The following is a 23,063-nucleotide window of genomic DNA, read 5'->3' on the forward strand; positions in this document are numbered from 1 at the left end:
GCCCACCCATACATCCTTGAACTACGGGTGCTGGGGATTGCTGCCTGGCTGAAAGTAGTAATCAACCAAATAAGTGGTTTCTGCCTTGAAAATTGTTCCAACACCACTGCACCAAGAAAAGAGGGAAAGATTTGAACACTTAGGACTTAATCTAACCCTCTCTTCCCCCAGTGAACAGACAATTGACTTCAGTGGACTTTTGATATGGAAGAATTTAAAAATTTAGCATGTTCCCCTAGAATATTGATACTGATGTGGTCATAGGCACCCTTGTATTCACACACTAATGCAATAATATTTATTCAAATATCCATCTTGTGAAGTATCTTACGAAAGTTAATAGTATGCTGGTTATTAATATCATTGTTAATGTTAGACATGAATTTAAGAATGTATTGTGTCTGATGTTACTACAACATATATAAAAATGGGACATATCTGTTTATCTCTCTAGGTAAAGGAGATCAACAGATAAAGGAATGGGGGGTCTACCTCAATTCACATATAAACAGTAAACAAAGCCATTGAGCTAAACTAACAGGGATTTTCCCCCACCTGAACTCAAGCCAGAGAGAACTAATGTGGTTCCTGCAAGCCAGAGAAACACAGGAGACTGAATGTCCAGGAGACCTTCCTGCCTTGTATGACAAAATCATCTCTTTAGAACAGAGAGACTCTCGCTCCAACTTTTTCCTTGCTTTAGACAAAGAAACCAAGCAATTCTATCTCTGTGCTGGGTGCTAGCTAACACAATATGGCAGGGCTGGTCTTACCATGAGGCAAACTGAGGTGGCCGCCTCAAGTGCCAAGCTGTAGGGGGGCACCAGTAGGACCCAGAGTATAGAAAATTGTGTCTGCTGCTGGTAAACAAGGCATTTTAAGTTGTTAGTTCTCCTTTATTGGGGTGGGTAGCAGAGCAGTACCATGAGAGGAGTAAAACAGGAAGAAGGCAGAATTGAGACCTTTCAAAGTTTTGGCCCAAGCAAGGGGGCATAGGGGTCATTTGAGCTCCCCGCCTTAGGGGCCAAAATGTTGTGGGCCAGCCCTGCAGTATGGAAATGAAATTGGGTGAGGCAATTTTTCTTCAGAACAGTTTATCTTGTTAGATTGTTTTTGCCTTTTAGTGGAGTGTTTTGGTTTGAGCTATTGGTCTACCTATTTCCTTTTACTTGGAATCTCTTGATCCATGGTTCTTTTGCTAATAGACATGCTTTGCTTTCTTTGTAAATCATCAGTGCTGTGTAAGTTCAATAAAGTGTGTGCTTCTACAAAACTGGCAGGCTAGAGTGCTTTACTCTCTCTCTAAAGGCAGCAATCTAAACCCTTTCTCTGTGAGGGTCCAGTGAGAGGAATTGGTCCCTGAAATAGGGTGAAGTCAGGGCTGGGAACATACCAAGGTCAGTCTGCAAGAAGTAACTGGTGTGGGCAAAGTCATAATGAAGCTCATGGATTGCTGACAGGCTGTTGGGGCCAGAACCCTGGACCAAAGCTTCTCAGCCATAGGACAGCCAGGGTTATGAGGTAGACAGCAATCAAACTCCTTATTGGCCTGGGTAAATCCCAAAATGTTACAATTGAATCAGCAATGTCAGTGCATAACATCTTAGCTACTATACTAATGTATTCATTATATGTTACAGGAGACTGATTCCCTTAATAGTTCCTTAGATGTCCAACAATTCTAAAGGGCATGCAGGCACTGTTATGATAGGCATCAATAGAATAATCTAGATAAATGTCTGTAGAGCTGTTTCTGGCTACAGGGTCTGATTTTATCTTGTTCTTTCTCTTAAAAATTAATACCAGAAGACTTTTGGATCTCATTACTTGTATATTTTATTAGAAAGTTTAAATTGTACAGCTGCTAAAAGCTCTATTTATATAAAACAGCTTCATGACCGAATCATAATCGTTATTCTTGTTTCTAAATTTCTCTGAAACAAGCCCCAGGCACTAAGAATGTGGTCTATTTTTCACCCAGTAATATTCCTTAATCTGTCTGCAAAACAAAATAAAAGAAATTCACTTTCTATGTTTCTTCATTCATTTAAAAGCTCTTAAGAATGGGGGGGGGAGGGGGAGGAAACAACACTCTTGCAAAAAAATTAGTGTGTCATTATTTCAATTCTGTTTAATCTGTGTACATTTTCAAGTACTGGGATTTCATTGAAAACAAATCCTTACGTCTGTTTCTATGAAGATTATTCTGCTGTATGTGCTGCAAATTTTAGTAAGCACTCAAGAAATAAAAATTCTTATTAACATCTTGCACACCCAACACAGAGGAAGTCTGCTTAGCCTTCTTGAAATATCTACACGTTGGACCTTCCCGGTCCCGCATGAGGGATTTTGCTGAACCAGAGTAGATCATTTCTGGATCCCTGTCACCAGCCCCCCGGCCTAGCTGCTGGCCTCCTAGGTGGTTCCCCACCTCTTGCTGACCCCACTGGGCATCCATCACTGCCACGGCTCCTGGACCTCCTGGGCAGCCCTGCTCTGGGACCTGCTGGGAAGCCACATGCACCCCACTGGGGCTCCAGGACCTGCTGGACAGCCATCAGCTGTGGCTTTCTGCCCCATCAAGCTACCACAGCTCCCAGCTCCGCTGATCAGCCACGCACCAAGTCTCCAAACCCTGCTGGGCAGCCCTGCTCCCATTCACTGGGCAGCCCTGCCATCAGCTCACTGCGGGCAGTCCACTGCCCTGCGAGCCTCATAGGGATCCTTGCCACTGGCTCCCTCCACTGGGACTCTCTGGTCCTACAACATCCTTACCGGACTATGGGTGTTGCCGGATCAGAGAATCCCGGTTAAGAGAGTTTCAACCGGTAGTACATATTGCACAGGTTGAAGACATATACAATTTATTAACAGAGCCACCATAGAATCATAGAACACTACAACTGGAAGGGACCTCGAAAGGTCATCGAGTTCAGTCCCCTGCCCTCATGGCAGGACCCAGTACCATCTAAATCCTCCCTGATAGATGTCTATCTAACCTGCTCTTAACTATCTCCAGAGATGGAGATTTTACAACTTCCCTAGGCAACTTATTCCAGTGTGGGACCACCTTGACAGGAATTTTTTCCTAATGTCCAACCTAAACCTCCCTTACTGCAGTTTAAGCCCATTGCTTCTTGTCCTGTCCTCATAGACCAAGGAGAACAATTTTTCTCCCTCCTCCTTGTGACAAGCTTTTAGATACCTGAAAACTGCTAACATGACCCCTCTCAGTCTTCTCCTTTGCAAACTAAACAAGCCCAATTCTTTCAGTCTTTCTTCATACGTCATGTTCTCTAGACTTTTAATCGTTCTTGTTGCTCTTCTCTGGACCTTATCCAATTTCTTCACATCTTTCTTCAAATGTGATGCCCAGAACTGGACACAATACTCAAACTGCGACCTAATCAGCGCAGAATAGAGTGGAAGAATGACTTCTCATGTCTTGATCACAACATACCTGTTAATTAATCCCGGAATCATTTTTGCTTTTTTTTGCAGCAGTCTCACATTGTTGACTCATATTTAGCTTGTGATCCACTATGACCCCTAAATCCCTTTCTGCAGTACTCCCCCCTAGACCATCGCTTCCTATTCTGTATGTGTAAGACTGATTGTTCCTTCCTAAGTGGAGCACTTTACATTTGTCCTCCTTAAACTTCATCCTATTTACCTCAGACCATTTCTCCAGTTTGTTCAGATCATTTTGAATTATGACCCTATTCCCCAAAGTAGTTGCAACCCCTTCCAGCTCTGTATCATCTGCAAACTTAATAAGCGTACTTTCTATGCCAATATCTAAATCATTGATGAAGACATTGAACAGAACCGGTCCCAAAACAGACCCTTGCAGAACTCCACTTGATATACCTTTCCAGCAGGATTGTGAACCATTAATAACTACTTTCTGAGAATGGTTATCCAGCTTGTTATGCACCCGCCTTATAGTAGCCCCATGTAAGTTGTATTTGCCTAGTTTATTGATAAGAATTTCATGTGAAACCATATCAAATGCCTTACTAAAGTATAGGTATACCACGTCCACTGCGTCTCCCTTCTCCACAAGACTCCACTTTAAGCAGGCTACCTCCATGGCCTTGCAGGAACACATCCTCCAACTCATTGCAGGAACTTCCTCATCTCTCTGCAGGCACTGCTCATACGGTACAACCCCCATGCCCTCCCCTGCACACTGTGCACCAGCACTTCTGGTGTCTGGACACCATTTCTGACTGGTGGGACTGGATCGTTATGGAGCGGTGGGACAACCAGCAGTGGCTCCAGAATTTTCACATGTGGAAGAACATCTTTCTGGAGCAGTGTGAGTAGCTCGCCCCGCCCTCAAGTGACAACATACCCACATGAGACCCACCATCCCCTTCGAGAAGTGGATAGCCATTGCCATCTAGAAGCTCGCCATACTGCACAGCTGCCACTCTGTCAACACAGGAGATCGACTGTCAGGACTGTGGACATGCAGGTATGGCATGCTCATGCTTTTGACTCAGGAGGGTAGTGAACTTCTGGAATGGGGTTCCCCTGGAAAGGAGCAGGGGTGGTGGGGGAAGCCCCATCCCTGGGAGGCTTTTCAGTCCCACCTTCACAAAGCCCTGACAGGGGATGGAGTTAGTAGGGGGTTGCTCCTGGTATGTGGAAGGGGGTTGTGGTCTCATGGACCTCATAAGAGCCCTGGCAACCCTGTGATTCTCTGTCTCCTCCTACAGGTGGTGCAGGCCATCAACACCATTCTGCTGCACAGGATCATCATCCTGGGCAACATGAATCCCATCATCACCAGTTTTGCCACCATGGGCTTCCCTAGCTTCAGGGGGTCTATTGACAGCACCGACATCCTCATCCGGGCCCCCGACCACCACACATCTGCATACATCAATCGCAAGGGGTACTTTTCAATGGTCTTGCAGGCCCTAGTAGGCCAACACAGGCAGTTCACGGATCTCTTCATCAGGTGGACAGGGAAGGCACACAATACGTTTGTCTTCCACAACTCTAGCCTCTTCCAGAAGCTGCATGCTGGCACCTTTTTCTTCAACTGCACGTGGACATACCAATCTGTATTGTGGGGGATGCAGCATATCCTCTGTTTCCCTGGCTAAGGAAGCCCTAATCTGGAGTTTGGACACCTGGGCAAAAGCAAAGGACACTTCAATGCCAGGGCCTGCATTGTGGTGGAGGACGTCTTCGGGCATTTGAGGGGAAGGTTCCACTGCCACCTCGGCCATGTGGATGTCAGGGATCAGAAAATCCCCCAAGTGGTGGCAGCATGTTGTGTCTTTCACAATATTTGTAAAAGCAAGGGGGAGACATTCTTCCCAGGGTTGGGGGGCTGCTGTCTGGTCAGACCATCAGAGTGCTGTGCACATCAGGGAGGCCCTGAGGGAGAGTTTCACACGGGATCCCAGTAACACTCTCCCCTGGGCTTCCCCACAAAGGGCCTGTGCATTGCCCCTCTTTTCCTCCCATATCCCTCTCTTCTCTTGCCCTATCTTCCTCCCCTGCAGAGACAATAAACTATGCTTTTTGTTTTCAAAAAATAAACTCTTTGATTTTATTTGGGGTAAATGTAACTGGGGAGGGGCTGAGGAAAGAATCTTGGAGGAGGGGGAGAGGAAGCAGGAAAAGAGAGGATGGGGGAGAAGAGGATCAAGTCTGAAGCTAGGAGTGGTGCTCGCTTTGGGTGGTCCCGCCACCACGTGTGTGGGCCATCAGTGGCCACGGGGGGAGCTAGCAGGAGGGGCAGGAGCTGGCATGGGAGCAGCATCAGGAGCAGGCACCATGCTCACAATGACTGCTTGGAGAGCTGCGCAGATGGTCCAGCCCTGCTCCAGAAGTTCCTGTCAGGTCTCTCTGTGCAGCTAGAGGTCCTCCTCCAGTCTCCGGTCCTGTAGGTCCATGAAGCGCTGGAGGGCTTGCAGGGTAGCATTATGCTCCCTCTGCAGGTCCTGTGGCCTCTAGTGCTGGCAGGTCATGTGGGATTGGGAGGCTACCACTGGAGGTGTTGATTGCTCCCCTCTTGCAGCTGGTGCAGTTGTGTAGAACAAAGAAGAGGGCAGTCATCCCTGGAGACAATGTGACTGAAGCTTACCCCCTCATCTCTGAGGCAACACCAAAATGCCTTGGGTCAGATGAAGGTGATGTTCCATCTGTGGCCTAGTTAGTGGGCCCGTTCCTACAGGGGCACAGATTTCCAAGAGGGAGCCTCACTACCCCCACATCCTGGGGTCAAGCAGGCATGGAAAGGTGCAAGCCAGGTCGAGATCCTGCAGGTGAGAGGGAGTCATGGGGAGGCTGGGCTTCTTTCCATGCCACGGACATGCCGGGTCCAGCAGTGGTGGCGTTCCACAGGGAGAAGATTTGTATCCCTGCCTGTTGGAGGAGAGGAGGGGCAGGATACTTGGGGGAGGTGTATGAGAGCAGCAGATGCTCCTGCACCTCGCCACACTGTCCTCAAAATGAGTGCTGCCCTGAGAGTGTGGGCATGTCCCGGTGCAGCACTGCTGTGTGTGTGTGTGTGTGTGTGTGTGTGTGTGTGTGTCTCCAGCCTCATTTTAGTGGTGGCTTCTGGTGGGAGGGTGTCCCACCCTGGAGTTAGGAGGAAGGCAGGCCTCTCCAGACACCCTGTGAGCAAGAGCACAAGGGTCTTTTGTTGCAGAGTCCTTGGGCTGTGTGCCTAAGAGTGGTGCCCCATGTGCACTCACATGCATAGGCTGTTGCGCAGTCCCCAGCGTGAGAAGGCTGAGCAAAGAGCACGCAGCTACCCCTTGCTGCCTGCCACCTCCACCCATGTGTGTCTATGGAAACTAACAGCACTCCTCAGATGGGCCTGCCCTGGTATCAGATGATGCCTGGGAGACATCCAAGGTAGGAGGTACCAGCTTCAGGGAGAGCAAATCATCCTGGCTGGTGGGCATCATAACACTTCTGGCTTCATACGTCTGCTGCTTCTCCTCCTCAGTGTCTCTGCCCCCCAGGAGGTCGATGACAGGCATCTCCCGCTCTGAGTACACTACCAGGGGTGGGAGAGAGGGACTCACCTGTCCCCCTAAGATGAGGTGGAGTTATATATAGTAGGGGCAGGTCTGGGGTGCTACCCCGGAGTGGTAGCTCCACTCGCTGGCCTTGGCATAGGTCTGCCTGAGCTCCTTAACCTTCATCCACACCTGCTCCTGGGTGTGGCTGTGGCCCTTAGTGTTCAGTCTCTCAGCCATAGATGTCGGCATTCCTGCATCTGGTGCGGAGATCCTGGAGGTTGGTCTCATCACCCCATACCTCAATGAGGCCCAGGATCTTTGCACCAGACTAGGAAGCTGCACACCTCTTTTGTCTAACAGCAGGGTCCTGGGAGCTGGCTGCCTGCTCAATTGCAGCAGTGGAGGGCTCAGACGGAGCACGGGGATGGCTCGTGTTAGCAGGGACAGCTGTGCAGACTGCTACTCTGTGGTTCAGGGCTGTCAGGGCCTGCCATGTACTACAAGCCTTTTCTCCTAAGGCTGCACCTTTGAGGCCTGCAGGGGAAGGTGTACTATAGAGTTTTGATGAGTGTGGACAGAGGGGCCAGCTGGGCACCCATGGGAAGGGCTGAAGGGCAATTATTCCAGCTGCACAGTCTATACATGCACTATTCCGAAATAGCTATTTCAGAATAGGCGTTATTCCTCGTAGAATGAGGGTTACAGACGTTGAAATAAGCCGCCCATTTTTTCAAAATTATTTCAAAATAACGGGCTTGCTGTGTAGACATTCATGTAGTTATTTCGAAATAATGCTGCTGTGTAGACATGCCCGCTCTCAGATAACGAAGCTCCTTAAACTACCAGAAAGGGGAAAAAAACAGGCAACTCTGGTTCCATGAAGATTTCTTATCAAATGTGTTTCTAATTAGTTACATATAATAGAGAGCACCAGAGGGATTTGTTCCTTGTCACAGAACTCTCAGTGCCAGATTTCCAAAATGTTTAGCTGAAGCTCCTGAGACCAAAGAGGCAGTTATGATTGTATGTGATCCAGTGATAAGAGATGCGCCTGATCTTAAGCAGCTGAAATAACTGTCAGTGGGAAGTGGGGGCATTCTTGTTTTTTGAGATAATTACGTTCGATGCTCATCTGGTAGCAAACACTCAACATCACATTTTCACAAGTAGGGGCTCTTAAAAATACTGGAAAGGATTTTTTGTGGTTGTCCTTTAATAGCAGTTGTTGGTTTAAAAAAAATCTAAAAGTCAGATGATGTTAGCATTTGGAATGATTGTGACTAGGCAGTTGGAAAAAAAAGAAAAAAAACAATAAATGGTCTAGTAGCACTTTATAGACTAACAAAACATGTAGATGGCATCATGAGCTTTTGTGGGCATAGCCCACTACTTTTTTAAACATAAAGGACTCTGCTATTACAAAGTGGCTTGCTGCATTGTATTGACCCAACACCGTGTGCTTGCTTTCCAAGGCATCTTTTAAATCAGCTACTGCACGCGTACAACATGAAACAGAAATCAGAATCTTTAACTCAGTCAAACTGCCCCCACCACAGTGCATGTGTAAACAATATAAAAAAATAAAAAGGCTAACTTCATGAAGCACTGAGAAATTAATAACTGCCAGAACTAAGGTTGCTTAGGAAGCCTTATTTTTGCCCTCATTTTGCTTTGCGTCACAACTTTGTGCTAAATCATGAAGGTGCTTTTGAAAGTCCCATCCTTAGAGAATGGACCTGTGTAAGTCAAAAATTAGCTTGCTCATAAAGAGTAACATCAATATTTAGATTTAAGGTTTAGTCTGCTAGACTAAAGCTTTATTAATAATAATTTTAAATAAAGGTTGCTTATCCAGTTGTCTGACAATGGTTTAATTGTAATGTAAGAAATGTAATACATAAATTTAAATGTTGTTTTCATATGATCACAGGCAAGATTTTTCAAGTAAAGTTAGAACAATGTGTGGAGGCTTAGGTTTTGGGTAGAAAGTAGGATGACAGACCATATGTACATGTTGAAGTGTCATATCAAGAAGTACCAGCAGAGCAGCACAGGGATCAGTTTTAGATTTAATAATATAACTTACTTACAGGCAAGTGTAAACAACAGTTAAACTACAGTACAATCCTTACACCTAGTTAGGAAATCAGACTGTAGCAAGAATGAGAAAGAGAGACATTGTAAAAGAATCTAGAGAATGGAGAGGACTAGGCAGAATTTAACAGAATGAGATTTACTTGAGATAAGACAGATTATAGACCTATAAAAGGTGAAAATGCTAGTGAAAAAGTAGTAAAGTGGGGAAAGATCTGGAAGCAGTACATTAATTCATAGTAACCTATATGTTTCACAGTGGAATGCTGTCAAAAATTAGAAAATGTTCTATTGGACCATATAAAAAACTGAACATTATAAGAAAGGGACGTATTTCTTTCTTTCTTTTCCCCCCTAGAAATGTGGTAAAGACAGCCATAGATTCAGAGCTGTCCTATCTGTAGCATGGTTTGGGATGGCCACCCTAACCCTAAGCTCCAGGGAGCCCCGCGTGACCACCTCAACCATGCTGTGGCCAGGTCCCAGGGAGGCCCAGATGATTACCTGGGAGGAGGGCCTTGGCAGAGGATGACAGCAGGGAATGATGCTCCTGTCCTGCACTCACTGGAGTGGTGGGATCCGGAGGAGCCCAACAGCATGCTCTGCTATGCCTATCACCCTCTCCCAGCCTGCTGTGCTAGGCTTCCCCACAGCAGTGGGGAGCAGAGTGCCTTGTCCCCAGGGCGTGCCGCTTCCTACCGCGGCAGAGAAGCAGGACATGGAGCGCTCAGAAAGGGCAGACGTGCAGAGTGAAATAGGGTGCCCTGGATCCCACCATCTCGGTGAGTGTGGGAGGGGGGATGACACCTGCTGCCACCCCCCCAGCTCTCATTACTGTGCGAGGGGACAGAGCATGTGTGGAATAAGGGGGTGGAGTGGGGAGGGGGACATGGCAAGAGAGGGGCATGCAGCAAGAAGGTTGCCATGGGCCTCACACCCGAGGCACTGGAGCGGGAGGGTCCCTAAGACCTGTGACCTCTATGGATGGCCCTGCTTAGATTACAATGTACAATATGTACTTCTCATGCACAAAATAAAGAGATGGAGATAGTCTAACAAAATACAAACATTTTAACAGAATTAAACATATGAAACAATGTCAGATTAATGTAATGTGTATGGCTTGAGGAAAAGGGAACAAAACAAAATGGAATCTGATAAATTTGTGAAGTCTTGAGGCAGAGGACATTCGTGGCATAACAATGAGAAATGCCCATAAACTAAAATTGGGGGAGGGGAAAGAGTATATATTATAGAGTTGTTCCATAAACCTGTAACACATACAAGATCCAGGGCCAATAGCATGAATTACCAAACATACAGAAATGAATCAGGAATCACTAGCAAATAGGAATAATAGTCATTAGAAAGGCATTTGCAGATGTTAAGATTTATTAGACATTGGAATAAATCATGAAAAGGTTTTTTGAGGTGCTAACAGCAGGCATGACTAGACAATGTGTCCAAAATTAGCATAGGAAATCTGCAGTTGAGAGGTTACATTTCCAAACTTGGAATTTATGATGTCTCTAGTAAGGCAAAAATGTAGCCATATGTGTAAATGTGAAGAGAAGGGCAGAAATAAAGTGTTACCCCCTTCACTTTCACAACATATGCATATTAGAGAACACAAACCATCAAATGAGTTTCATTCCAGCTTTTCTACTTCCACTGACTAGTATAGTTCAAACTCAGAGAAAAACAAACATTGTCAATGTTGTATTAAAATGAACATTTGTGAATAGTGTACCAGATAGTTTTGTATAGTAGTTCTGAAATGTCATAAAATACATGTACAGAATTCCCTCTAGATTCCTCACCAACATGGTAAAATAGCTATAAAAAAGAAACATCTTCCAGATATTTAAATTTAACTTATGTGATTGCAGAATTAATAATGTATTATTTCTTTCTTATTCCTCTACAGTATGCTGTATGGCTAGTCTTCTGGGTCACATGGAATGTGTTTGTTATTTGCTTCTACTTGGAGGCTGGGGACCTTTCAAAGGTAATTTATCATCTGATATGTCTAGGCCATCAATACAGTATTAACATGCCCCCATTCAGCGGCTAAGTCTTCTGCTACTTATCCTCTTGGTATCATTTAAATGAGATTAGCATGATGTAAACTTTGCATATTCTGTATATTTTACCATTCCACATCTCAGACAACTTGAGGTATTTTGATTTTTTTTATATCAACTATACTTTAAAAGGAAAATTAACTTAATTTTTTTCTGGTAGTTATTCAGTGCAAATGCCACCTTTGGGAACGATACAAATGAGATTCTATAACTACAAAGGAAGATATTCTTATTTGTCTTCTCAAGGGTAAATGTGTTCCTTTGGTATCATTTAACTTGCATATTGCTTTGCTGAATTCTTTCCAGAGGTCTATACTACAGTGTAAAAATGGTAAAACGAGGTGTCAGTCGTTAAATTAAAATGTAAACTGAGATGCTAGGATATACAGGCATTCATTGTGGTACGAATCTCGGTTTGTTATTCAGAATCTGTGATGAGCTAAGAGAAATTTCACTGAATCCAGAAAAGAACCAGACTCAGAGTGATAGCCATCTTAGACTGTATCTGTAAAAAGCACCAAGCAGTCCTGTGGCCCCTTAAAGACTAACAGATATTTTTGGGCATTCACTTTCTTGGGTGAAAACCACTTGGTCAGATGCATGGTGTAGAAATTACTCCAGAACTCCTTGTTGTTTTTCCAGAAAATAATTCATTTTTCACTCTTATTCCACTGTGTAAGTGCTGCCTCTCAAAGCACTCCCCAGAATATAAATTGAGTATACTATTCAAAAGTATGTTGCGTTCTGATGTGTGCTGCTCCTGCAAAAGTTGGATGAAATCCTAGGCTAATTTGTTACTGCTGCACAGTCATAGCGTGGCAACTGTATCATTGTGCTTCAGTATTCTACGTTTTCTGTGTAAACCAACCTCAATTGAAGTCAATGGTAAAATTCACTTTGACTTCAGCAATACCAGAGTTCACTTAACCTATTTTTGAGAGAGGAAAATGTGCTGTTCTTTCTGCTTTTGTAACTTTAAACAGGCCCACTCTATTAAAGAACTGGCCAGTGATACAGTAAATGCGATGACCTTCCAGACACTACTTTTTGTTGCTTTACAAATGCTATGTATATTGCAGAATGAATTATAACAGTCTTTGTAACAAACTAGTTATGCTTATGACATCATATACAAGCTAATATTTTGTGTTAAACTCATCCCTACTTAGACCTGTGCTTTGTATATGTTGCTTTGTGTACAATTGTTGCATACATTGGCTAGTCTCTGTCTGTGAATGGAAGTTGCTTATTGCAGACTGATTTGAGAAGGAATTAATATATTTTAGCATTGCATTTTCATGGTTAAAATTATTTAAAAACAACATAAATGAGGTGTTCTGAATAGATCTGGGCCAGAGCTGAGATTTTTTTCAGAAGTTGGGGGGGGGTCTAACTGAGGCCTATATAGTGGGTGCATTTGAAAAGTTTATTTTAGTTGCACTGGTATGCTCTATACTTCGAATGGGGAATACCCAGTATATTCCCATTATCTAAATTAAGTTTTCAAGCTATATGTCTACTCTCCTGAGGCTGGCCGGGGGTATCACCTCTAGGGTTGCCAGGTGTCCGGTATTCAACCGGACAGTCTGGTTTTTGGGCCCTCTGTCCAGTTAAAAAAATTCAAAAAATACCAGACGTGCAATGTCCGGTATTTTCTTGTTTTCAGACTGGGCACCTGACGGAAGCCTGGCAGAGACAGTGGGTGTGGCTGGGAGGTGGGGCACGATCGGCACTGTGAGCCTCTGGTTGTGTCTGACGTTTGAGTGATGCCTTAGGGAAGAGCAGAAGTCCTGTCTGTGCTCCTGAGCACTGTTCAAGCGCATTGTGGAGCTGTAGCTGGACTCGCTCATGCTTCGCCAGGACCATGCGTGGGACAGGCATCTCCCTGGGATCTGCGTGTGCCTGGGTCAGTCCCGCTCCCCACCGGCCGATTCTCTCCCCCCTTGTTCTCCCCCCCAGCCAGCCTCGCTCCCCCCAACACCTTCCTGGCCAGTGCTGCTTTCTGCGGCCCAGTTCTCCTCCCCCCAATCTCCCTAAGCCAGCCCCGCTTCCCCGGCCAGCTCTGGTTCTCCGCCCCCACTCCCCCCCCGACCAGCTCTGCTTCCTGCCAATTGCTCCCCTCCCGATCTCCCCTGGCCAGCCCCACTGCCCCCAAACCCTCCTCCCCACCAGCCCTGCTTCCTGTCCCCCTGCCCCTCCCAGCCAGCCCCACTCCCCTCCTGGCTGGATCCTCTTCCCTGATCAAGTTTGTCCGGTATTTTTTCTGAAGCTACCTGGTAACCCTAATTATCTCACAGCTAGGCATTCAGAAATGCTGTTATAATGAATGGTTAAAGTGGAGAGAGGAGGAAAAGGTGAGTTGATGGATCTAGCCCATGAAGGAATGTTGCAAGGCTTTGGTGAGGATGGTTCCGTTTAACCCTAAATAAAGTTGGTACCTACAACACTGCTATTTACCAAAACTAAGCACATAATTTGACATATCTGCAGAAATTCAACAGTCTAAGACATTCTGAAGCAAACTCATCCTTGTTGTAACACATTGCGTGTGTCTTCAGGCCACCTACTTCTAGCTATCCTGGTACATCTCGCATTGAATTCTCTTCATACGTGTATTTTCAGCTGAGAATAAGTATGAAATCAAAGCTTGAATAATACTCAGGAGTACTGTCTTCTGTTAGGAAAGACACATTCAATCTTTAAAAGATAAAGTACTGAGCTGGCTTTAAATAGAGAATAAAAAGTAACCTTTAGGGGAGCACGGAATTAACCTATATCTTCCACTAGGGACTCTGCTAAAGTCATAAACAATGAGAGAGGCAACTTATACAGCATAGTTTTAGGAAATGCTAGATTAAAGTTACAGCCTAATAATAGTCCATCTGGGCATAGTTATTTTATATGTATGATATATAGCTTTCTACCAAATAAAATAAAGCCAGACATTTTATTTTTGGAAATGTGAAGCTTGCTTCTACTCTATGGATGTCCATTTTATCATCACCTAGTAATTTAAAGAAGACCATGTATTTCAAGCTGTTAATATATCATATTAGTGATTTACTTGTTTATTTTTTTCTAAATTAATTTTTAGTGGCTAAGGTCATGGCATTTTTATAACTGTGCCTTATTACAATGAAAGAGCCCTGGAAAGACACTGATATTTTTAGAACTATGACATTATGACCTATTTAGTGAAGGAGCTAAAGGATTACCAGTGAACAGCCATATGGAGTTGTTCACATTCTATGCCAATATGCGGAATGTGTTTCTATACAATGGAGAGTGGTACAAGCAGTCCCCGACTTACGTGGATCCAACTTACGTCTGATCCCTAGATACGAACGGGGTGAGGCAACTCCCGCACATGCGCAGCAGCATTCCCGGGGCTCGCTCACCTGGGTCCTAGGATCCTCCTCCTCCTCGGGCCGGCTCCGACTGGGGTCCCACAGAGCTGCCGGGCTGAGGAAAAGTGCCTCCCCCACGCCCGCTGCCCCCCCCACCCCCCTGCCAGCAACAGGCTGCCCCCTCCCCTGAGCAACAGGCTGCCGAACAGACAAAAGCAGCCTCTCTGCCCCTCCCCCCCCATACATGCCGGGCTCCCGGAGCGCAGCAGCGTCCCCGGGGCTCGCTCACCTGGGTCCTAGAATCCACCTCCTCCTCCTCTTCGGCCGGCTCCAACTGGCCTCTGCCTGCAGCAGCTGGCCACAGGGACAGGGATCCCGCAGAGCTGCCGGGCAGAGGAAAAGTGCCTCCCCACGCCCCCCCCCCCCCCCCGCGGCCTCGCATCCTGCACGCCTCCCCCCTCCCCCCCTGCCAGCAACAGGCTGCCCCGTCCCCTGAGCAACAGGCTGCCGAACAGCAGACAAAAGCAGCCTCTCCGCCCCTCCTCCCCCTATACATGCTGGGCTCCCTGGGCAAACAAAGACTCCACCAAAACAAACAAAGTGCTGGCCTCATTGTGTTAGCAAAAAAAGGACCCTCCTCCTAGAACCCTGGGTGGTGTGTGGAAATAAAGCTATTAGCTCAAAGCATGGTGCAGAGCTGTTTGGTATTTGATGAGTTACTCCTTTAGTCCTGAGTTTGTCACAGGGACAGAAATAGATGTGAAATCTTCTGAACAGGGGAACAGACAGCAAAACAAACATTAGAGGGGAGTTAACCTTTCCCTATGCTATCCAAAACTAAAAAAAATGTTTGGCTAGAGTTTCCCCTACAATATGTACCAGTTCCGACTTACATACAAATTCAACTTAAGAACAAACCTACAGTCCCTATCTTGTACGTAACCCGGGGACTGCCTGTATTACACTTTTGAGTATTTTCCTGTCCCTGTATTTGTTCTTTTTTGGCGACTGGTTAGTTTTTTTGTTTTGTTTTGTTTTGTTTTGGTAAATGCCTTTGTTGACAATGTGACTTCTATCCAGAATAATTTGTTCATTTCCAAAAAGAAACTGGTTGTGTTTGTTGGGATTTTTAAAAAACTACTTGATTGATGTATAGATTTATGCCCACTTCATAGTATATTCTGTTACACAGTAACCTTTTTAAATAATATTTCACTGGCCGTGGTCTTTCTTTCTCATGGGCCGTATGGAGATCTTCTTAGAAAGGCACCATGCACAATATAGATGGGAGTTCATTGGCATCTGTAAGAGAAACAGATAAAATTACCATTTAAAATGTTTCAGGGGTGGAGGTAACCTATGGAATACAAAAGGCATAAAGTCCCCCAGATAACTATATGCATATGTTATGCCCATGTAATGAGCATACTGTCAAATATTGAAGAAAACGTATTTATTCTTTGTAAGACAAAAGCAGAATGAGTTTCCATTACATTTTAATTTTGCATTTACCACTTTAAAAAAAGACAAGAAATGTTTACAGATGTCACTGGAGTGAGGTGATTCTGCGACTTTGTTGGGGAGCATGAGATCAATTAAATGTAGGGCTGTATTCAGTATTACTTATTCAGGCAAAACTCCCTGTGGTTTTCTGTGGGAGTTTTGCCTGAACAATAGCTACTAAATAAAACCCCCTCAGAAAAGAAGTGTTGTGAATGCTTATGTAACAAACTTGGTTTCAAGAACATGGAGGCTTTCACCAATGACATCTATAGATGCTGCAAATTCCACAATAATGTATTCCGTATAACTAGTGTTGGTTAAAACTCGAGCAGCCGCATTCTGGACCAGTTGAAGTTTCCGAAGGCTCTTTAGAGGTAGCCCTACATAAAGTGCATTACAGTAATCCCGTCGGGATGTAACAAGAGCATGGATCACTGTGGCCAAGTCATGTTTGTTCAGTAAGGGTCGCAGCTGGCGGATTAAACAAAGTTGCCCAAAGGTACTCCTGGCCACTGAAGAAATCTGATTTTCAAATGTTAAAAAAGGGTCCAGGAGGACTCCCAAGATGCGTACCTGTTCTTTCAGGGGGAGATTAATCCCGACTATAACAGGTGCCATGCCACATTCACGCACAGATGGCCTGATGATCCACAGGACCTCAGTCTTATCTGGGTTAAACTTCAGCTTATTTGACTTCATCCAAACCGTCACTGCCTCCAGACACTGATTTAGATCAGTCATTGCCACACCTGGTTCTAATATCACAGGGAAATAGAGTTGGGTGTTATCTGCCTATTGATGGCACCGTCCTCCAAAACTCCTTATTCCTTCCTGGCTAGATTTAATAAGCCATGAAGGGCAGGGGTTAAGTGAGCACGTGGTTGGTCGCACTCCTCCAAGCACCCTGTCCACATAGCTCTTCTTCGCTGTCAGCACCACCACAGAGTAAGCTCACAGTTCAGCTCTAACCCGCAGCCGGTCAGACTCAGCTCTAGTTCTCCTCCAGCGGCGTTCTAGCCGTTGCACAGACTGTTTTGCTGCCATCAGCTCCCTAGAAAACCAGGGAGCAAACTTGGCTCGACTGGTCTGAAGAGGGCACTTAGCAGCAATCATATCAACTGCCTGGGCTACCTCGGTGTTCCATGTATCAATTAGGGTATGTATGTATAGGACTATTTGCCAAAATGGCTGAACAATCCCTCAGGGACCTCAGAAAACCCTTCGGATCTATCCGCCTCCGAGGGCGAATCATCTTAATTGGCCCTCCGCCTCTGTGGAGTGCTATATGTTAAGATGATAACAATTGCTTTGTATACATTCAGCTTTGTCTTCAAGGAAGCTGCCAGATGTTTTGGAGTCTTCAAAAAGCAATGTTTGCCTTCCTGAGCCTTTTTATTTCCTTGGAACTGGAACCTCTTTCCTGATGGTATTTCCAAAATAGGCCACATTGTCCACTTTCTCTAGTTTCTCTTCATCAAATAACATTAAAATAAGACAAAAATTCTATTCAGAGTCACCTCACTGTAATTCTAAAGTATGATAGCACTAACTTCAGTGGAGTTTCTCCACAATTATATAAAACTGGCAGAGTTCTGCTGATCTACTTTTTCATCTTTGTTGGTTGTTGATTGTGTAGGTTAACTTTATTTGCATTTATGTCGCATTTATGTTGCATTTATGTTAAAATAATCTTCATTATTTTAACTGAAAAAGTGGAACATTGCACTGTAAGTTTGCTTTCTCTCTCTTTTTCTAAAATTACACACAGAAATACATTAAAATAATGTTATATTTTCAAAGCCAAGAACTAAAAAGTTTAGGAAATGCCAGAATTTAGGTTGCCTGTGCAAATTGAATTCAGCCCTTTTGTGCGTATGAATTATGACATAGTCTTAGTTGCATGATCATATACAGGTTGAACCTCTCTAGTCCAACACTCTCTGGACCTTACCAGTGCCGAACCAGAGAATTTGAGAAACCATAGGAGGTCAATATTGTCTAGCAGTATTACCAACACTTTCACTGCTTACTGGGCTCTTAGAAGATATTTAGGGATAAATTAGATTTTAATAGCACAGAACACCGAGAGTCAGGCCTTGTGCCTATAAACAAACTTCATAAGTCCATAGGAAACTTGGACACCCTCATGATAAATGGACATCTAGCTGACTAAAATCATGCCTGACCACGGATGTTGCCACGCCAGAGAATTCCAGACTAGAGAGTTTCAACCTGTACTACTGCCTTACAGAAGACCCTTACTTCATTCAGTGCACAGGATGAATCGGAGAGATGTACAGTCAAACAGATTGTTGTCTGTAAGACTTCTGCCTTATTAGTTGCAGAAGTTGGAAGGTGTATAATGAATGAAGCAGAAATGAGTGGATGGTGCTATTCAATAACTTACTTTCATCTCATTGTTCACGGTGTGGTCCCAACTTCTATTTACTTCAGACTATTTGTACTCTAAGGATACTGAATTATTTTGTTTTTATTGCTAGGCACTCTAGTCATGGCTATGATGCTCTTCCCCATAATATCTGAGTGATTCACAAACTTTCATGAATTTATTTTGAGAACACCTCTGGGACGTGAGGTAGTATTATAAATCCCATTGTACAGATAGGGAACTGAAGTGATCAAAAGTGATTGCTAACTTTGGAATTCCAATCAGAGATGCTTAGGGGCTGGTTTTCAGAGTACTTAACACTGTGTAGCATTTCATTCCTTCACAGCACTGCTCCCATTGACTTCAGTTGTAGCTCTGAATGCTCAACACTTCTACAAATCAAAGCCCAGGGACTCAGTAAATGAGGAACACACAATTAGTGCCCACTTGTGAAGTTTGCTTTAAGTGACTTGCCCAGTTTCACACAGAATTCTGTGGCAGAGGTGAGATCCAGTTCTTTAGGGTCAGCATTCAGTTGTGTTAACCATGAGGCAGGTCCAGGACTAGAATGTCCTGTAGATGTCATAGACCATCTGTTCCTATCCCCTACTGGTTGTTGCTGTTCCAGGCTTCTCCCCCCTCCCCCCAACCTCCTTCATCCTGACTCTTCATCCCAGTGTCAATCTCCAGGCCCAGTAAGTCCCAGGGTTTGTTTTCCCACTTGGAGCTCTCCATATCTTTCTGAAACTTCCTCCTCTCCCACACAAGTTCTCAGACTTCTTCCTCCCTCTCAGATCCTCATTCCAGTCTACTTACTCTTTTTTCTGTCCTCTTCCTATGCTAGTTTCTTGACCCTCTACTTTCAGGTCAATATTCTTCCTCCTCCATGTAGTCTGAGTGTATTCAGGAGGAACATAAGAGAATAGAAGAGATCATCTCTCTTTCTAATTCTGAACAAAGGAGCATGTCCAATTCACAGCAGAAGTTCAGAAAATTGTTACTGAACTCTAACAAGTCTAAGCATGTATGAACCAAGATTTTTCAAATTGGCTCAATTTTGGTATCTGTTAATGGGGCATCCCCGCTACCAAGAGTGACTTTCAACCACATTTCTAGCTCCGACTTCAAAGCATGGGTGCACCAGAGCTTATCAATTAACTGGTTGTAAGAATTTAACATGAGCAAACAATGCTCCCCACCCTGTCTTATTCTCCAAAATGGCTGAAATTTGCCCAAAATGCACCCTGAAAAATCAACCTGTAATAGACTTCTTGCATGTCAAATCTGAAAACAAAATTGTGGCAAAATAATAAACAACCAAAAGCACGGCGTTATTGCCTTTTGCCAAAAGCAGGTAGTGCCTATCATTTGTGTTACGATTCACAGCTATTTAACGAGGGATCAACAACTTGTGAAAAACTAAGCAGTGTGTTAAGGAGATTCAAATTCTGTTTGTCTGGGCTATTCACAAGGAACATGTGGGTTTTGAGATGTCTTGATCTTGGGACTGTAAATTATAACACAGAATGTTTCTAGGCCCATGGAACTGAGAGTTTCGTTCTTTCTCCATTTCTTGTAACCTGGATCCAGGTAATTTTGTCATTTTTTTATCAGTTAATCTAAAAGATGGCCAGAGAGGGTCTAATTTTGCCAGCAGCTTCCATTTTTTGTATTCTATGTTTGTTTGTTTTTTTGGAGAAAATAAGCTTATACTATTTAATTCTTTCACTTCTGTGGCTGCTGCACATCCTCTCTGGTCAACTGGTACAACAGCAGATGCAATTAAGATCAATGTTGATGGAAAGAGGACAGAGATATTAAACCTATGAAAGGGAAACTTTCAAACCTCATTTATTGATGATGTTCTGAATATAGACTGCACATATATCAGATGAGAGCAGTGTGAGTGGCTGGGTGCTGATCAGTTGTGAAAATCAAACTCTTTCATTTATATTCCTAAGTAGGAACTGAACTCTTCAGTTCCTGCCACAATTGTGGGTACATAGAGCTGCCATGTGCCATGCATCTCCTGTGGTACTCACACATCTGGCAGCATTGCCCGGCTGATACATCTCTCTTCAGTTAAACTATAAGAATTGCTGCTTCTGGCTACTAGAGCACAGTAGCATCTAATTTCCTCTTGTTGCTCCTCCTACTGGATCCCTCTGGAAGGATTAGCAGAGAGGAAGGATAGGCGGGCAGCAGTCAAGGGGACAGAAATACCTGTTTGAGTACTGGTTCCCTGCTCACTTTGCATCTACCCCTCCCAAACATCAGGTTTTCCTACTAGCCTTCTCTAGCCCTCTAGTTTATTCTGCTAGTTTTGCCAAAAGCTCTCTGTCCCCCAGTTTACACACTAGATACCTAGCCCTGGCATCTCACCCCAAACAACCCTCCAGCTACACATGCCCAATGATTCTCCTAACTTCCCCACCCAGTCCTCTGCATTCTGTACCCTAGCACTCATCTAATCCAGAATCCTATACACACCTGTCAGAAATTCCAGATTCCTTCCATCATCCTCTCAACTATGCAGTATCCTGGATATCTTCCAAGATTTGCCCACTTACCTCCCCCCCAAACACCCATTCAAATGGACACCTCAGGCATCCTGGTACTCACCCACATGTATAACATAACAATCCCCACGTTTTCTTCTACCTTTTCTGGCTGAAGCTACCAAACTTCTACAGCTCCATATCCTGTCCTTGACCCTGCTTGAGTAGAGGGTGTGTCAAGCCACAAACTGAAGACATGGGCATATAGAAATTGTTGGCAATTAAGCCAGTTAGCTCAATACTGTATATCATTTATATAGATTTAGATATGGAGCTCAACAAAACTCAACAGCTAGGCACTTTTGAAGCACTTCATATGCTGGAATTGGATAATGACACTTAAAATAAAATAAACTCAATTCAGTTGAAAAAAACGGTGGAGGAGGGAAGAAGAGAAAAAAAAAGAAATAAAAAAATTAAATTCTTCCTTAGTGTAATTTGCAGGAGGGCAGCATTTGCACTAGGCACAAACTGACCCTATATTTTTTTCATATCTGTGAGTGTAATAATAATATTGTTTTGGCTTCACATTTACTAATTATTTTCATAAGGGAGTGGTGGTTTTCAGTTGAATGTCAATGCTGCACATACTCTAATGATACAACCTGCAGGATGTTTAATTTTCAACATATTACCTTCCTTGGATGTTGTTTTAACAGATGTCCCGTTAAGATAACAGAGAAATTAAATTAGTTTTCCATTCAAAGCATCTGGTTAACTTTGTAGGTAAATGCCTTTGAGCACTAAATCTGACCAGGGTTTTTGGATAAATAGCTATCACAATGTTTTAAGTAAATGACTTTATTTTTTCACTTCTACTACTTAGGGCAGATTTGACATGCTTGATCATATATCTAACAGATGAAAATTGAAAATATGCTGGCAACCAGCAGTGTTAGGTTATTTTGAGGGTAGTTTCATGGGTAGATACTATAAAGCTTGCTTATGGTTCCAGTTAAATTAGTTTGCAGCATTTTTTTAACCTCAAGATCTCAGCCAGCGAGAATGGAACTGATTACAAAATAAATCTGTTTTTCTGTAGATTCAGCATATGGTTGAAAGCATTTATAAAAATTTGCATTTTTTTCTTTTTTCTAGGATTGGTATTGCACATGGCCATAGGAAATGATTCAACAGTGGGAAAAAATACCATATGTGATTGTATGTTTCTGACTGGCATAGAATGTAGCCACATTATTGCAACCATAGCTTATATTTTATGCTAAGATTCCACGTAACGTGTGTGTGTGTGATAAATGCATAGTCTCCACATTAGTATAATAATTATGGTTCTAAGTGCAGGAAAACACATAAATAGCCTCTTAAGATAAACTTGCCAAAATTAATCATAGTGATAAAATGCTAATTATATCTAATACATATATTTATCTAAGGTCATGTTTAAAGATGATCCAGTTTATGGTACGTTGGAAACTGGTACAAGTGTGTTATAATTACAGGCGGTCACTAAATGGTTTCCTGTCCTGCTTGCGGATGAGGGAGTTCTATGGGAAGTCACATGATACGACTCTGTGGAGCCTTTGTAAAGTGGAGCAAGGTGGTGGTTTGAGTTGTGCACCTCTGCCTAAGGGAGCAACCTACTATGTCTCTCTATTTAGGTTCTTGTTTGTTAGGTTTCTGGATTCTGTTACAATCTTCCAGCAAGAGCGGCATATGTCTTTTCTCTTACTTCTCTGTGTGTATTCTGGGAACATAAATATTTCCTAGCTATTCAACCTATACCTCACACCAGCACATAGTATAATATGTATGCATGTACATTTGATAATATTTATATTCATGCAATGCATTATAATGGAGATTTCTGCAGGTTTTTCAAATTCTCCACTCTAGAGATTGCAGCAAAAGAGCAATGTTTAGATTTGTCATGTTATTATTTGTTTGTTATGTTGCAGCACCACAGAGCAGTCCCAATCAGTATCAAGGCTCCACTGGGCTAGGTGCTGTACGTACATATATTAACAAAAATGCTCCTTGACCCAAACAGTTAAGTGTCGACATATGAAGACAGAAGAAGAGGAGTGAACAAATAGGAAATGAAGGGTGGGAGGTGAAACAGAGCAGGAAGATGGCAC

At 43.7% G+C, this 23,063-nt stretch overlaps 1 protein-coding gene across 5 annotated transcripts in view; it reads left to right on the top strand.

Annotated features, from left to right (window-relative positions):
- The window catches only part of NKAIN2 (sodium/potassium transporting ATPase interacting 2), a 762,798-nt gene that overhangs the window by 405,656 nt on the left and 334,079 nt on the right, over positions 1-23,063 (top strand). For 4 of the 5 annotated variants that reach the window (XM_006139449.4, XM_014581722.3, XM_014581721.3 and 1 more), the window contains one exon: positions 11,014-11,094. The exons of the other annotated variant lie outside the window; for it this stretch is intronic. In XM_006139449.4, the coding sequence (XP_006139511.1) occupies positions 11,014-11,094 (81 nt within the window). The remainder of the gene's footprint in view (positions 1-11,013; positions 11,095-23,063) is intronic. 5 annotated transcript variants of the gene reach the window in all.

This window comes from Pelodiscus sinensis, chromosome 3 (assembly GCF_049634645.1).
Source record: "Pelodiscus sinensis isolate JC-2024 chromosome 3, ASM4963464v1, whole genome shotgun sequence".
Lineage (NCBI taxonomy): Eukaryota > Metazoa > Chordata > Testudines > Trionychidae > Pelodiscus > Pelodiscus sinensis.